Here is a 17,886-nt window from a genome sequence, read left to right as displayed (position 1 = left end):
GAGGCAAAATAGCTGTAGCCACTTGCCAAATATTTGTATTTTTTTTGTTATAGTTGCATATGGATTACCTAGATTTGGAATCAATCGTAGCAAATGAAAAATAAAATATGTTTCTACTATTTTTATTACATTTATAAACAATTTTTACTACTCTTCATAATAAAAACTCATGAATTATTGGCTGGGAATTAAATTACCCTAGCATGTGGCCAAAAGTTCATCGCCAATTAAGTTTCTTTTCATTTTCTCCTTTGCTAGTTTGATGGGCATATAATCAGGCTGGTTAACATATTATTTATCTCATTGGCTTAGTTAAAAGCAATAGCGCAATAGCTTAAGCAGTTAAAAAACTAAAAATAAAGTATTTCGCCGTTGCCGGGGATCGAACCCGGGTCACCCGCGTGACAGGCGGGAATACTCACCACTATACTACAACGACTTGTTGTTATGTACTCTCACTTTTATATTTCTTATCAAACGGATTCGGCCAGAGCATTCTAATCATTTTTATTTCTTGAGGAAAAGCATTCTAATCATGTAATGCAATTAGGGCCGGTTTGATCTACAAACTTGTGAATCCGATTATATATCGGACCAAAGTAAACAAATATATAGAGAGAATTGCATTTTGCTCATAAAAATGGGTACACTTCCAACTGCAAACTGCATTTTGTTTTTGTACATCAAACCAAAGCGACTTACACATTCACCCATGATTTTGGATTAAGCAACAAAAGATTAAAAATATAGTGTTACAACCAAAATAAAACTAGATAAAGTTTTTTTTCAAACTAGTTAAAACAATCTCCTTCAATTCATTATGTGGTGATTTATAAAACTATTTATGTATATTATTTAAAACAAGTCACGTGCTCCATAAAAAATGTCATCTAACTAAAAGTACATGTGGATAATTCTTTCAACAACACATAGTGGATAAATTTGAAGAAAATTCCTTCCAACCATTTGGAAGACAAATTTTTTCCAATAAACTCTGATATTACATTTGTGAATAGGGTAATGAGACTTTCTACGTGACATTTTTGGCTTGTCCAACTGCTTTGTTTTTTTCTCTTTTTCTTGGTTCTTTTAAAAGAAGCTAATGGTGCAGCTCACGCTTTGGGGAGATTGGGCTTTGCGCAATTCTTTTGTTGGTTGAGCCCTAGATTCCCTCCCTGCCACTTTTGTGTTGACTGTGGAGGAGGATGCCATTTCTGTGGAGCTTCTTTTGTGTGAACAGTATCCTTTACTCCCTTTTACCAAAAATGGACATTACATTTGGGAAGCTAAACATAAAGCTGTTTAATTCCGATCAGAGCCATGCCACCCGCATTGCTCTGGCTACTGTTGACAGAGCACGGATCAACGATCAGTGCACCGTCAACAGAACACAGTGAACGTAGTAATAATAATAATAATTAAAAACTGAAATCACTACCCTTGGAGTGAATTGGTGATAGCGTTAGCCCACAGATTAGCAATATGGAACAGAAATTCAACATCTGCACATAAAGGTTTAAAAAATAAAAATAAGAGAAGAATAAAATTCCTGGATCTAGCTCTATGTACCTAGAAAAAGGAATCAGTGGCTTGGTCGAGGAAATCTAGACCAGAACTGGTTTTGTTGGGAATTACTTGGAACAAATACAGGAAGCTGGCCACCCCTCTGTGATCTACCCTGCTGATAACTTGCTGCGGAACCTCTATTTAGGCCGGCACCCGCTGAGCTGCTATTTCTTGTCCCGCTGGTCGCAGGTTCATTCACAACAGGACCGCCAAAAAATATGGATGGACCTGTGTATAATAGCTCCGTTCCAAGACCTCTGGAAGATGAGGAAACAAAACGCCCAGCTTCTTGATCCCAAAAGACTGAAGATCCCACGTTTTCAGCAAGACCCGAGCTGATATTTCTCACAGGGTTTCGTGCCAAATTCTCGTGAACTACAGTTTCAATCTGTTCGCTTTGTGTTATTGACCGAGGAGATTGATCTGCTGATGATTGATAAATGGGATTCAAATGATCTCTGTTTGAAACCCGCTGCTCCATTGGTGAAGGTGTAATGTTGGAAAGTTGAGGACTGCTAAGGTTACTGTTACTATGATGGCATGTTTCAGTATCTTCCTTGCTGGCATGACTTGGTGGATATGAGCTCTTGGTGGGAGATAATTTTGATGTCCCAGCTCTAGCATTTCTGTTGTGAAACCCTTGATCAGTACTGATTGGACTGCTTCTTCCACTCACATTGCTACTGGATAAAAGATCAGCATCATATGGATGAGATCGAGAACTGACTGGACGAAGCACAGATGATGATGCTCTAGCTTTTGCAGCCGCTTTAATTGCCTCATTAGAATCCAATTTAGCAAGTTTCCATGGACTGATTCGGACTGGGACTGGACGCTGGCCTAATTTTTTCCCCATGTCAGATGACTGCACTGCATCTGGATCCACTGTGGATGGTAGGCGTCCTGGCTCCAGATGTGGTATAATTTCATCCTGTTCATCAGAGACCCAAAGTCAATAAATTATTGCATAAAATTCACCTTATTGAAGGACTGCACAACAATGCATGTGCCAATATGCCAAGACTAACCAAAATTTCTTTTTAATAAACAATTAGATAATCTAATCATGAATTCATCAGGAACATATTTATTAAAATATAACCAAAGAGTCAATCTAGATCTTTCTCCCCTCTATATGATAAATAAATGTGGCAATACCTGGTGCTCCATGAAGATTCTTGGAGGAGTACACCAAACACCTTTATATTGCAAGCCCATTCCAAGAGAGCTTTTTCCACTTATGGCAGTCACAGCAGAACTAGTCGGCGACGATGCCAGACTTTGTTGATCACCACCATCTAAAGACGGTCCAGGCAGTTCGCTTTGTGTTCTCATGGCAACAACATACTCATATGTTGTAATACCCTGCAGCAAAAACAAAAATGGTACACTACATGCATAATAGAGAGGTGGAGAGGGAGGATAGGTCATTTAAAGAACACACCTTTCGGATCAGAATCACGTGGAAAAAGAATAGTTCTCCCAAAGGCACAGTGGCTAGAAAAGAAACTGCCGTGCATAAGGCCTGTAATCATTATAAAGTTCATGGTTTTTAGGACTTTATAATTCCTTTGTCACCACAGTATGTAAAGATTAATTAATTATTCATCAAAAGAAGTGAGTCATAGCAGCAGCATGTTAAAATTGAACTGAAAATTGAGGGATAATACTTGCATTTAAAACATTTCAAGCAAAAGCAACTTTAAAAAAAAGTCTCAGTGCAATATTATTACTTCAGCTTGGCTACATAACTTAGAAGCAATGCATGCATTATACACAGATAAAGCTACATGGGATTATATAAAGAGGCAAACACTAGGCAAACCGTATATTGGTTCCATAAACAAAATCTGAGTTAGACCACTACATGAGTAGAAACCAAAATAAGGCCCACATATCCATTTTGATAGAATCACTTGGTAAGAGCATAATATGTAATGCATTAATGATTACATTAAAAATTCTTTTTGATTCTATGACAGTTTCCTTATAATCCAATGTGTAAAATTTATAAAACCACCAAAAAGGAAAAATCAGGTGGCTATGCCTGATGAGGTATTTCTCAAGATGGATATAGGTGCCAGCCCAAGGCGGTTCTTGCAGGCATATAATCATATGAACTAGATCAATACTGGTCTATATTACTGCAATCTCAAAACCCAATCCACTGATAAAATCATAATATCATCTTTTTTGGATAAGAGCAAAATCATAATATTATCTAAAATATACAATAATACAATCTGAAGCCTAAAGGCAAACAAGGCAGCAAACATACCACCACAATAGCAAAGGGGGGCCGGGAAAATCCATCTCCAAGTTTTTCAGATATCTGATTCTCTATCCCCTTTTTATCAACAAAGCATCGGACAAATACAGCAATGCCAACCCCGCATTCAACAAGAAGCTGTTATAAACACACAAAAAATTCTATTTTATAAGTAATAAAACTTAATTACAAATAGAGGAGAAACCTCATGTAAACAGGTTACACATTCACATAAATGAATCCAAGAAAATAAATTTAGTTCAGATTGGAGAATGTAAAAAAAATAAATAAATAATAATCCAAGGAGAATGAGAAGTCCAAAGAGCATATTATCTTAAAACTTACCCAAAGAAGGCTCATTGCCATGAGGCACACAAATGTGATATAATTTTTCCTCCCCACACAGTTATTCAACCACTGCACCATAGATGCAGATAACTTTAGTCATACCAAAACAATAGCTAAGAGATATAGGCAGGATATTTAAACTTACTAATCAAAACCAGGGATAACACCTTTAAAAGTCATGAAATCATTACTGAAACACTCCTGGATATTTCCATACAACTCAAGATCTTAAAGTCCATGAGTTAGAGACTGACAAGAACAAACATCAGAAAAAATTTATAGCTTACCCGGCAATGATGATCAAATCCATCGACACATTTGTCGCAACTCCTACAATGTTTGCTGAACTTGCGAACCTAAAAAAATAAACAATAATTTTATTTTTAATAAGTTAGAGAGAGAGAGAGAGAGAGAGAACATAATGTGACCCTTTTAACAACTTCTCCATCTGTAATCTTGTATGTAAATGAAGATGGGACTAATTCCAGTTTTTAATGAAAAGCACCATATAATGTGATGAAAATGAAACTCCCCCATTCTTGTACATCAACAGTATGTTTCAAAAACAAGCATCACACAAACATTGAATACAAAAGCAAAGGTTGAAATCTGTTTTTAAAAGTATAAAGACCCTAATGGCAAGTTGGCAACTTGTTCACACACGAAATGTCTACGCGAAGATGTGTAATTCTAACATGCAAAGAAGAATACGAGAAGAGACTCAAGCTGTAGATTTTTAAATTAAATCCTTCCTGCTAATTAAAGCATTTGATTCCAGCTTTCTTTGCACAAGTTTAAAGCAGAAAAGAAACCAAAAAACAAAAGTTAGTAGAAATGGAACTTTGTGTTTGTGCGTTTGTCTGGCAGCATGTTTGTGAGGAAGTAGTGCTATATAAGAAATCCATATTGCATGCAATTGAAATGGAACTTCTTCTTTTCTTCTCTTTTATCTCATCAAAATAAACCTTGCCAGGAAAAGTCTTGTACCTCAGCATTGCACAATGTGCAGAATAAAGCATCCTCATCTCCGGATTGTTGTTGAAGAAGATCATCTTTGTAGCAATCTTCTCTTACAAGAAAACCACAAAAGAAACCTCCAAGTTTTGAACAATAACTCGAGCCATGCCTATTATAGTTTCCTCCATCCTTTAATCCTACCTTGCTGGGTTCTTCAATAGAAGATGCATTCCCTATTATAATAATCACACACCATGTAGCTTCTATGAGAAATTGCAAAGAATAAAGGCATAAGGATTTGCTCATACCCTAAACTTATGCATTTGTATACCAACAAAGAAAAAAAAAGAGTATCATTCTTATATTTCAAGTTAAGAAATGTGTATGCTTGCTACTGTCATTAAAGTTGCAAAAATTCAAAGGTTGGGCCTATCAAGGAGGTTCTTGGGTAAAAATTCTAGCATCCTTTAGCGATTGCAACCATTTGTTTTTAGAAAACTTTTCAGGACCATCAGTCAATATAATCTTTTTGAATTGTCCAACACACACATGTAGGTGTGTTATAACCATCCCAATTACTAATCCAATTTACTTGAAATTACTTAATAAATGATTGTCCTTGACATGAATCTCCAATTCAATACTTCTCTAATCATAACCTTAAAAAATAAAATTTAAACTAAATTACACCAAGGAAAAAAAAACCATGCAGATATGTGTCATTGTGTTATTTATAGGCAGATCATTTATCACCTTCAAGCAGAATTCCTGGATCAGCAGGATCAATACCAGTGCATCGAACATAAAGAATAAATACAGAGAGTGCCTGAAATGGAAATCAAGTAATTAGATAATGGCAAAATACTCATCATGGAATTATGAAGAATAAATGAAAATTTTTGGACTGTGCTTACCAAGACAGAATAAACACCCAGTGCCACATATTCATAGATGATTTCCTTTCCAAGAAAGGGGGCAAAAAAGGCATAATATGCAACAGAGAGCAAGAAAAAAACTGTTATAGCCACAACCTGTACAGATGGGGTAATATAAAAGGTATTAGTTTATGCACTGTCAAAATTACATAGAAGGCAGATACCATGAACCAACTGTTAGGGATCCCAAAACATGGATCCAAAAATCCAAAAACATATAATATGATTCCAATTCTGCTTTATTATCTCCATCCTCACCACGGTAATCGAAGGCTAAAAAATCAGACTTCCATAAATGTAGTTAGTCATATCATTATAAAAAAAAATTAGTAAACTACAATACGAAATTTCTGTTCAATTCAGCCTTAAAATTTTTGTTTCCCAGAATTCAAGGCAACCTAGCACATGAACGAAATTTCCAAGTTCTAGGATATCTCAACAAGCGAGCAACTGGACCCCCAAAAATAAAAAGCAACCAAACAGGTAAAAGAAAAGTCCAAGCAGTACCTTATAGATACAGAAACCTTTTTTTTTTCCAGAAAAAATAGATACAGAAACTTACATCCTAAGAAGCACAATGAGATACTGATACAAATTTGGAAAAACTATTTTATTTATATAAAAAAAAATAAAAATAAAAAAGTGATAAACTTATCAAACAAACACACAACATACTAAATTCAACATAATTGATGAGAAAAACATAGTAACAATTATTAAACCAAAAAAATACAGAATTAAATGCAAAAAAAAAAAACACACACACACACACACACACACATATATAAAGGGGAACCGAAATTTTTTTTTTTTTTTAAGATATGGTTTTAGAACAAAAACTGGCCAATGTTAGAATTTCAAAAGGACCCTAAAGAAATAGAAGCAAAGTTTTAGAACAAGAACCTAAGACTACCAAAGGTAAGTACAACAATGCACCTGAAACGTGTGTGCCGGAAGTTCCCATCCATGACGCCGAGCCATGATCAAAAAAAAAAACACACTCACTCCAAACTCCTCAACAAGACCACATTAATAAATACAAAGAAACAAAGCAAGAAATACGACAAAGTCAACCTAACCAAGCCCCACATCGTAAATGCAACTCAGAGCCACTAGTTTCAGTACCCACATTCTTCATTTCTTTCACTAATCACCGCTAATCCATAAGGTTTTCGAAAGAAAAAAGTTTCTTCAACTTTCAATCTCGACCCAGATGGCAAAAACGGGTCTTTAGATGACCCGTCAAGTTGATTTCGGGTACTGGGATTTCTCGAGACTAATAATTAATGGTTAAAAATTAAAAACTAAAAAGCCATTAAACTAGAAGAAGAAGAAGAAGAAGAAGCGTACTGACTAAAAGAAGTGACTTGTTAGACCAGGTTTTAATAAGAAAGTCACACCGTCTGTGCCGGCTTGAAATTATAGTTTCTTTTATTTCTTTCTTTTTTCTTTATGGGTCTTGGTACTCTACTCGTTAGCCTAGGGCCCTAGGGTACCGGTTTGTTAATCAATAATTATAAAAATATTAATTTATGAATAGCAAATTCTTTTTTTTTTTTTAAATCCATTTGTATATTTTTAATTAATGTAAATATAGATTTTTCTTTTTTTTCATAAACAAAATTTATACACATTCACTTTTATTGGTACAATCATTTGAAAATAATTTTAACTAATACCCAAATGTAAGAGACAGATTGATTTACTATTTAAAGTAGTCTTCTGAAGAATTTACACATATTGTGCAACTGAGCCTTAATTTCTCATCAACAATAAAAACATAGAAATTCAAAACATGGAAAGAAAATAAAAATTACAACAATTAATTCCATTATTTTTCATGCTATACTTTGTAATTGTACGGAATTAAGTCAACTCAATTTAAGTAGTTGTAATAAAATTGGCTTCTACTATTCTCTGTTCTATAGAGATATGAACATATTGGATTTCTCAAACAATTACCGATATTGCAATAAAATGATTTATTATTGAAAATAAGAAACAAAGAAAATCTGTCTATAACTTAAGAAACACAATATACTAAAATTAAAGAGATAAAATTTTTGGAAGACAAAATATTATAGATAATTTTAGAAACAAATTATACACTTAAAAGGGTTAGTAATTTATAGCACTTACCCCCCACTATTAGTATACAGACACTAAGTGCGGTCGTCGTAACCCTTTGAAAGAAGCTTCCCCAATTGGACCCTATCAAAAAAAAAAAAAACACCCAATTAACAAAATTGATCCAAAAGGGTCTAAAAAGCACAAAAATCAATTCAAAAAACAAAAATATGAGACAAAGTAATTACTTTGCGTTGCCAATGAAATCGTCTTTTGTATTGCTGTTCCAAATTGCAACACTTATCTCTCTAAGGCCTTCAATTAACTAAAACACAAACTTCTCTTGGAATACCGGAGTATTATGACCATCTATACAAAAAAAAAAAAAAAAAAAAAAAAAAAAAAAAACAAAATCAGCATAACTCACTAATACTCTATATAAGTCTTAAAAATAAAAAGAGAAATTAAAGGGGTTGAATTTTTACGTTTGGAGAGAGAAAGTTTGCAGAAACTGTGGCTTTGAGGTGTTGCTAGGATTTTAAGGTGTTATAATGTTTTTATTTTTTATTTTTTAAATATTGTGCTGACGTGGAAAATTGTGATACCAACAGAGGCAACTTGAGAAAGGGGTAAGGTTGCTAGGGTTTTGAGGTGTTATAATGTTTTTATTTTTATTTTTTATTTTTTAAATATTGTTTTTATTTTTATTTTTATTTTTTATTTTTTAAATATTATGTTGACGTGAAAAATTGTGATGCCAGCAGAGGCTTCAATTTTATATATATATATATATATATAGATAATGTTAATGTTAACGATGCAACGGCTTGTCATTATTGATGTAATATTATTATTTTTTCTTCTTTGAATAAATGGAATTACACTTAAATCTATTATGGGTAAAATATATGTAATGTACTTAAATGCTATTCTTTAAGTTCTTATTTTAAAATTATGTTATGTAAACAATTACACACCCTTGATGTGATGGTCACTCCACAAGTATAAGTTCTTGTAGGGTGTGAGAGGTAAGGGTCAGGGTTCAAGTTCGCAAGAGGGAACTTCACACACATATACACTTAAATTAGACTATAGTAGAATTGTGATTTTTTTTTTCTCATAAGATGAAAGTATATTTTTTTAATTAAGTAACCATATGCCTAAATTTTTTTTAAAAAAAATCCTAAGTAACAATACCTAAAACATTGTACATAAGTTTTGTCCATCATCTACCATCACACAACAATCGTAACAAACCATATCAAAGATTAATTATAAAAATATTGTAAAAATGTTGTATCTTAGATTTTTTTTTTTTTTTTTTTTTTTTTATCTTAACTTGGGAGTAATATTTGATGAATATATATTACACTACTCGCATTTGGACCTATTACTATTTAAAAAAAAAAAAAAAATCTTGTAAGTGATAATCTTTGAAGGGTATGACACTACTTTCGTTTGGATTTAACACCTTCTTTTTTTTTTTTTTATAATTTGATAATTAAGAGTGAGGGAGCTTTGAAACCAAAATGTCTCCCGGTTGAAAACACTAGAATGTGTTAATTAATTAAGATATAAGATTTTTGGCCATTTTCTCAACACAAAAAACAAAAAAAAGACTTTTAGCCATTAAAATTATTTTTATTTCATATTAATCATAACTTCTTATCTCAAATATTTATACCCAAAAAAAATGTCTTTAGACTTATTTTTATTATTTAAGAATATTTACCGACAAAATTCATTAGAGTTTGTTCTTGCTTACCAATGAAACCGGTCTTTTTACGAGCATAATGTAATTCGGGAATTGAAAAGGAAAAAAAATCAAATTTTGACTTTTGATTTGTGAATGATACTCCAAAATTAAGATCACAAATATTCTTTTTTAGGGGCTAATGTAGACAAACAGATACTCTCTCTTTTTTTTGGTCAACAGATTCTTTCTTTTACGGGATTTTAATGTGGCCCCTTTATCAAATACCTCACTTTAAGGTCTATTATTTTTTTTTGGAAAATTATTACTACTTTAAATGAATGTATAGGGCCGTGTAAAATGTACACTGTAGCAAAATATTTGTCACTCTTGGAGAAATTAGCTAAAATTCTTTACATTGTATTATTCATGTAAACTAACAAATGTCTTTTTTTTTTTTTTTTTTATTAAGTAATATACACACAAAAATTAGAGAATAAGGTTCTAAGTTATGAGACAAGTTATATTGCACATAATATACTAAGTAATGAGGTCTATTTTTACTTAATAGTTTGTTGCTTAAAAATTACAAATATAAAACCGTCTAGAATTGGACGAAAGGAAATTTAATTTTGACTTTTACCATCACGCATCCTTGATATGATAATCACTCTACAAATATAAATTTTTATAGGATGGGGGTAAGAGCTGAGGTTGAAGTCTCTAGAAAGGAAGAATGTATTTGATATTAAATAATACTATGTCAGCGATATAAAAATCTAATAAGTGCGAGAAATGTCTGCAAAAAAAATAACTATCTCACTAACAAATAAAAAATATGTGTTAGTAGGTAGTTATTTTTGCACAAATATCTCTTGTGGGGTCCGGCCCAAAGATGATGGGCTATCCCAGAGCCAGGCCCGTCCGAGGAGCGTCCTGTATAAAGAAAAACCACGTGTGAAATGCTGCTCAATCACAATGAAGCCAAGGAAATTTGTCCGAGGAGTAACTCCTCCTCGGACACCACGAAGCCCGGACAAAAACTCTCCCCATTCACTCCCGTTCATCCTACCAACATATAAAATGAATAAAATCCCAAAATATCTGACAGAAGCTACCACCACATTAATTGCGCTCCAACCACTCTCTTGGCCGCATTAATGAGGAAAAGACCCCTGAACAGTACCACCTTGGCCTCTGCAACTCACAAAGGGAGTGATGGGGGCGGCTGATGGGACAGGTGCTCAAGTAGATGCTTAGATTATCAACAAGTGTAAGGTTGAGATGAGAGGAGAGGAACTATATAATGTAAGAGAGTCCCTCAAAGAAAGAGGACGGAAAAACTGTATGAAGAGCAAAACGGAATAGAATCAGGGAGAGGGAGTTCCACTTGTGTGTTTTTCATTCTCGGTATCAATATTGTCCATGCATCAGACCGATTAGGCTCACTGAGGCCAAGTTCTTAAACCCATTCTCTACAAACATTTATTGTGGGTTGTGCTTTGGACCAAGGCCTAACCAATAGAGCCTGGGCCAGGAAAATTGTGCAATCACAATTGGCGCCGTCTGTGGGAAGAACTAGGGCATCAGCTAGCACGACGGTCAGGCATGGCAGAACCAGGATCGCACCAGGAGAATCCTCACCAAGCTAACTCCCAGCGGACACAACCCATCGAGTCCCAGAGGCAAAATAACCCCATCAACCCCGGCCACAGGGGAGATCGTGAAGGAAGTGTGAATACTATACGGACAAGCCAGAGTCACACTCAGATAGGAAGTCACGTGTCCCAGCGGCGAAATAGTCACCAGGCCATGCAGCGAGAGATAGATAACCTAAAAAGGGAGTTAAGGCGCGCGCGGCGAAGACAATCTCCCTCTGACTCAGGCGAATCTTCCAATGCTGAGGATATGAGCTACAGGCAGAGATCAAGGACCCCCCCAAGTGAAACCTTTACCTACGAAAAGGAACCGCGCCCTGTGCGGAAGTACGAGAGCACATCTGGCAAGGGGTCGGGAAACGACGCCATGAAGAAGGCGTTGGATCAGGTTTCAAGGTCCCCCTTCACGAATAAAATTGAAGGGGCTAAGCTGCCCCGACGGTTCAACCAACCAGCCTTCGCCATCTATAGCGGTCGATCAGACCCGGTAGAGCATGTGAGCCAATTTAACCAAAAGATGGCGATCTACTCGCAAAACGAAGCCCTCATGTGTAAAATCTTCCCGTCCAGCTTGGGATCAATGGCGATGAGGTGGTTCAACGGCCTGAAGACAAATTCCGTAAGCTCTTACAAGCAACTCACTCGGGATTTTTGCTCCCGCTTTATCACCAACACCAGAGTCCCCAGGCCCCTCGGTTCGCTATTGTCCTTGTCCATGCACGAGGGAGAGACTCTGAAAGCGTACTCCGATAGATACTGGGAAGTATATAATGACCTGGATGATAACCATGATGCTGTCGCTATCAGCACATTCAAAAGCGGCCTCCCCACGTACCATGGCCTGAGAATTCCCTCGCTGGTAAACGGTAGCCAAGTTGATCAGCTGGGGGATTAGAATAGACAAGTATTAAAGGTGGTGGAGGAAGCATCAGCTGCAGAAAAAAGGAGGGAAGGAGAAGGTCAATCCACCCCAAACTCAAATGATTACATTGGTGTGAAAACAGCACGAACCTATTCACTGGTCAGAAGTACGCTAGGAGTAGATGACTTTGCGGCGATCGAAACGACAAGCCGGGCAGAATAGCCCGCAAACAGTAAATGCCATATTCAGAGAGCCAGTGCAGCAGGTATTGGAGAAAGTAAGGAATGAGCCCTATTTCAGGTGGCCGGGAAAGATGGCTGGAGAACCCTCTAAACGTAACCAAAACCTGTATTGCCATTACCATCAAGACCATGGGCACACTACTGAGGACTGCAGGAATTTGTGGAATCACCTAGATCAGCTGGTCCGAGAAGGAAAGTTACGTCACCTATTGCACCCATCGAGTGGCCATCCCGGCCAGGCAACACAAGAGCCTCGAAAGGACGTGACCTTAAGGCCCCCCACCGGGACGATACACGTCATCCTCGCTACACCGGGAAGAGCGGGGCCACCCATCCCTAGGGTGCTGGCTGTTGATCGGCTCCCCTCCGAGGGCAGGCAAAAGGAATACAAAAAGGAAAAAAAGGGAAGCTCCTTGATACTGGGGTTCTCGGACGAGAATAAGAGAGGAACTATTCAACCTCACGATGATGCCTTGGTGGTCACGCTAAGGATTGGGGGTTTCGATGTAAAAAGGGTGCTAGTGGATTCGGGAAGTACGGTAGAGATAATGTACCCTGATCTATACAAGGGGCTGAACCTGAAACCAGAAGATTTGGCGGCTTATGATTCCCCTCTCCTCAGCTTTGAGGGAAGAATGGTTACGCCGAAAGGACAAATCCGACTATCCGTGTAGACCGGGGCCGAAGTGGTGGAGGTGAATTTTATTGTGGTCGACGCATATTCACCCTACACCGCGATAGTTGCAAGGCCGTGGATCCATGCCCTTGAGGCCGTGACCTCCACACTTCACCAAAAAGTGAAGTACCCATCCAGAGGGCAAGTAGAAGAGATCCGAGGAGATCAGGCCGTATCTAGGCAGTGTATGGTGGCTGCCGTCTTACATCGGCCTCATGCCGAGTCCTCGGCCCCTGAAAGTTTATAGCAATCAACCGCCTCGGCAGGGCAAGACGATGGACTAGCCGAGGAGATAAGGTGTGAAAGTTTAGACAAGGTCGCTGTCAACAGCGATCCGGAGAAGTTTTTTCAGGTCGGCTCTGAGTTGTCTCCTCAAGAGAAAGAGGAACTGGTCGGATTCCTCAGAGGAAATATCGATGTGTTTGCATGGGACGCCTACGATGCCCCGGGCGTTGATCCTAGCCTTATTTGCCACCACCTGAACGTCAACCCCTCTGCCACTCCGAAAAAGCAGCCACCCCGACGCCCTTCAAAGGAACATGCAAGCGCCGTAAGAGACGAAGTGGCAAAACTAAAAAGAGCGGGGGCTATCAAAGAAGTCTTTTACCCTGAATGGTTGGCAAACACTGTGGTGGTGAAGAAGAAGACAGGTAAATGGAGGGTCTGCATGGATTTCACGGACCTAAACAAGGCCTGCCCAAAAGACCCATTCCCCCTGCCTCGAATTGACAGACTAGTGGACGCAACCGCAGGCCACCCCTGAATGAGTCTCCTGGATGCTTTCCAGGGATATCACCAGATACCCCTCACGTCGGAAGACCAAGAGAAGACGGCTTTCATGACACCCATCGGAAATTATCACTATAAGGTAATGCCTTTCGGACTGAAGAACGCCGGCTCAACCTACCAAAGGATGATGACCCGAATGTTCGAGCCACAGCTGGGCAGGATCATTGAGATCTATATAGACGATATGGTTGTGAAGAGTAAAAGGGTTTTCGAGCACGTGAAAGACCTCGGAACGATCTTCGCTATCCTAAGGGAACACCGGCTGCGGCTGAACGCTTCCAAATGCTCATTCGGGGTCGGGTCTGGGAAATTCCTCGGGTACATGGTCACCCACAGGGGAATAGAGGTAAGCCCCGACCAAATCAAAGCCATCAACAACCTACAGTCTCCTCGGAATCCGAAGGAAGTGCAGAAGCTCACTGGCATGATTGCGGCACTAAACCGGTTCATATCACGATCGACGGACCGATGTCGACCTTTCTACCTTCTGATAAACAAATGGAAAGGGTTCGAATGGTCGGAGGATTGCGCTCAGGCTTTCCAACAGCTTAAGGACTACCTGTCCCGACCACCCATCATGTCCAGCCCTGAGACAGATGAGGTGCTGTTTGCATATATCGCGGTGGCTCCTCATGCCGTAAGCTTGGTACTGATACGTGATGATAATGGGGTGCAGCGTCCGGTTTACTATGTGAGCAAATCATTACATGAGGCCGAGGTGCGGTACCTACCTTTAGAGAAGGCAATTTTGGCGATAGTGCACGCGACCCGGAAGCTTCCTCACTACTTTCAGGCGCATACGGTCATCGTTCTGACTCAGCTTCCCCTTAGAGCAGTGCTCCGAAGCGCTGACTACACCGGAAGGATCGTCATGTGGAGCGCACTTTTGGGGGCCTTTGATATTAAATACATGCCCCGATCCTCCATCAAAGGACAGGTTCTCGCGGACTTGGTGGCGGAGTTTGCCGAGCCCTCTGTAGAAACAATAACTGAGGAGAAAGACATGGATGGAAAATCGGTTGGTGCGATTTCAACAAAGACCATGCACTGGAACGTCTACGTCGATGGCGCAGCCAACCAAAGAGGGTCTGGAGTGGGGATAGTTTTAATATCCCCGGATGGTGCCGTCATTGAAAAATCACTGAGGCTCGGATTCTCGGCTACCAACAATGAAGCCGAATACGAAGCCTTACTCCAAGGAATGACGATGGTTCAAAGGCTGGGCGGAAGAGTAATAAAAGCATTCTCGGACTCCAGGCTGGTAGTCGGACAAGTGATGGGTGAGTTGGAAGCTCGAGACACTAGGATGCAAGAGTACCTGGGGCAGGTTAAAAGGCTGCAAGCGAATTTTGAATCCTTCAATCTGACGCACATTTCCAGGAGTGTAAACACCCACGCGGATTCGCTGGCCACTCTCGCCACGTCTTCGGCACATAATCTGCCGCGGATGATCCTGGTCGAAGACCTAGCCCAAGCAAGTCTTATTTGCAGAAGCCCGGCCGGAGTCCATCAGATCAGAAGGAGTCACAGCTGGATGGACCCCATAAAAAACTTCCTTCAAAACGACATCCTGCCAGAGGAGAAATTGGAAGCCGAGAAGATACGTAGGAATGCTCCTCGTTTCTGGCTATCGGAAGACTACAAACTATATCGGCACTCCCACTCTAGACCGTACCTGCTCTGCGTGCATCCAGAAGAGTCCGAATCTCTACTTGAAGAGTTACACGAGGGGATCTGTGGAAGTCATACCGGAGGAAGGTCGTTAGCACATAGGGCACTTACCCAGGGGTATTGGTGGCCGAACATGCAAAGAGAGGCCCAAGAATATGCTAAGAAGTGCGACCAGTGCCAAAGATTCGCCCTGAATATTCACCAACCCGGAGGGGTTCTCAACCCCCTCTCTAGTCCATGGCCGTTCGCGCAATGGGGCCTTGATCTGGTCGGACCCTTCCCCAAAGCCGCGGGGAACAAGCGATATATAATAGTCGGAACTGATTACTTCACTAAATGGGTGGAAGCTGAACCCTTGGCCAATATTAGGGACGTGGACGCCCAAAAATTTATCTGGAAGAACATCATCACCCGCTTCGGGACTCCGCGCACACTCGTTTCCGACAATGGTCTGCAATTCGACAGTAAGAACTTTAGGGAATACTGCCAGGGGTTTGGAATCATTAACCGCTATTCCACCCCCGCTTACCCTCAAGGAAATGGGCAGGTCGAAGCCGTGAACAAGGTCATAGTGAGCGGACTAAAGAAAAGACTGGATGAGGCTAAGGGGAGATGGATAGAAGAACTTCCCCACGTCTTATGGACCTATCGGACAACGCTGCGACGATCGACCGGTGAGACTCCCTTCTCGATGACTTACGGGGCTAAGGCCGTACTCCCCATCGAGAACAACTTTCCCACATTGAGGTCTAAATCGTTTCCCCCAAGCAATAACGATAAGTTATTAGAACATAGTCTAGACTTAACCGAAGAAAGAAGGGAAAAAGCTATGATTCATATGGCCCATTATCACCAGAAGCTGAGACAAGGGTATGATGCTAACGTTAAACTGCGGCCCCTGGGTCCAGGTGATCTCGTGATGAGGAAGGTTCTTGGGAGCGCAAAAAACCCCTCTTGGGGCAAGTTGGGGCCCAATTGGGAGGGGCCATACCGTGTCACGTCTGTGGCCGGAATAGGCGCCTACTACCTAGAAGATTTAGATGAAAAAGCTGTACCTCGACCATGGAATGTAAATAACCTCAAAAGATATTGTTATTAATGAGAATGGTTTGGCATACATTTTCTTTCATTAATATCCGCTGCTGGCCGTTCTACTAAAACAACTACTCATAGTTTTAAACAGAACCCAAGTCCTGCATGGCTCCTCGGACCACAGACTTGGGGGAAATTATTACTCATGACGATTCTTATAAGTTTTAAACAGAACCTAGTTCTACATGGCTCCACGGACCACAGACTAAGGGGAAATTAATACTTAAAACAACTACTCAGTTTTAAACAGAACCCAAGTCCTGCATGGCTCCTCGGACCACAGACTTGGGGGAAATTATTACTCATGACGATTCTTATAAGTTTTAAACAGAACCTAGTTCTGCATGGCTCCACGGACCATAGACTAAGGGGAAATTAATACTTAAAACAACTACTCATAGTTTTAAACAGAACCCAAGTCCTACATGGCTCCTCGGACCACAGACTTGGGGGAAATTATTACTCATGACGATTCTTATAAGTTTTAAACAGAACCTAGTTCTGCATGGCTCCACGGACCACAGACTAAGGGGAAATTAATACTTAAAACAACTACTCATAGTTTTAAACAGAACCCAAGTCCTGCATGGCTCCTCGGACCACAGACTTGGGGGAAATTATTACTCATGACGATTCTTATAAGTTTTAAACAGAACCTAGTTCTGCATGGCTCCACGGACCACAGACTAAGGGGAAATTAATACTTAAAACAACTACTCATAGTTTTAAACAGAACCCAAGTCCTGCATGGCTCCTCGGACCACAGACTTGGGGGAAATTATTACTCATGACGATTCTTATAAGTTTTAAACAGAACCTAGTTCTGCATGGCTCCACGGACCACAGACTAAGGGGAAATTAATACTTAAAACAACTACTCATAGTTTTAAACAGAACCCAAGTCCTGCATGGCTCCTCGGACCACAGACTTGGGGGAAATTATTACTCATGACGATTCTTATAAGTTTTAAACAGAACCTAGTTCTGCATGGCTCCACGGACCACAGACTAAGGGGAAATTAATACTTAAAACAACTACTCATAGTTTTAAACAGAACCCA

General features: G+C 39.4%; 1 protein-coding gene and 1 non-coding gene across 2 annotated transcripts; both read right to left on the bottom strand.

Moving 5' to 3' along the window:
* Positions 1–367: 367 nt before the first annotated feature.
* Positions 368–439, bottom strand: TRNAD-GUC. The gene has a single exon. It is a non-coding gene; the product is annotated as a tRNA-Asp (tRNA).
* Positions 440–978: 539 nt separating this feature from the next.
* On the bottom strand, positions 979–7,414 carry LOC115974682 (protein S-acyltransferase 21). The gene is made up of 10 exons (XM_031095148.1): positions 7,012–7,414; positions 6,055–6,171; positions 5,894–5,966; positions 5,171–5,373; positions 4,471–4,539; positions 4,181–4,252; positions 3,845–3,973; positions 3,011–3,091; positions 2,725–2,931; positions 979–2,497 (listed from the first exon to the last, which is right to left on the bottom strand). Exons 1-10 carry the CDS (start codon positions 7,054–7,056, stop codon positions 1,583–1,585), a joined length of 1,911 nt encoding a protein of 636 aa, XP_030951008.1. The 5' UTR covers positions 7,057–7,414; the 3' UTR covers positions 979–1,582.
* Between the last annotated feature and the right edge of the window lie 10,472 nt (positions 7,415–17,886).

The sequence above is a fragment of the Quercus lobata genome, chromosome 2 (assembly GCF_001633185.2).
Source record: "Quercus lobata isolate SW786 chromosome 2, ValleyOak3.0 Primary Assembly, whole genome shotgun sequence".
NCBI classification, from domain to species: Eukaryota; Viridiplantae; Streptophyta; class Magnoliopsida; order Fagales; family Fagaceae; genus Quercus; species Quercus lobata.
The sequence above is the reverse complement of the archived record's forward strand: the minus strand, read 5'-3'. Positions and strand labels throughout refer to the sequence as shown.

Coding starts and splice junctions, on each gene's coding strand:
- LOC115974682 (XM_031095148.1), bottom strand. CDS start 7,056: ATGGCTCGGCGTCATGGATGGGAACTTCCGGCACACACGTTTCAG. Junction 5,374..5,893: donor TCCAGGAATTCTGCTTGAAG/GTGATAAATGAT, acceptor TTATTATAATAG/GGAATGCATCTTCTATTGAA. Junction 4,253..4,470: donor GATTTGATCATCATTGCCGG/GTAAGCTATAAA, acceptor TCTATGGTGCAG/TGGTTGAATAACTGTGTGGG.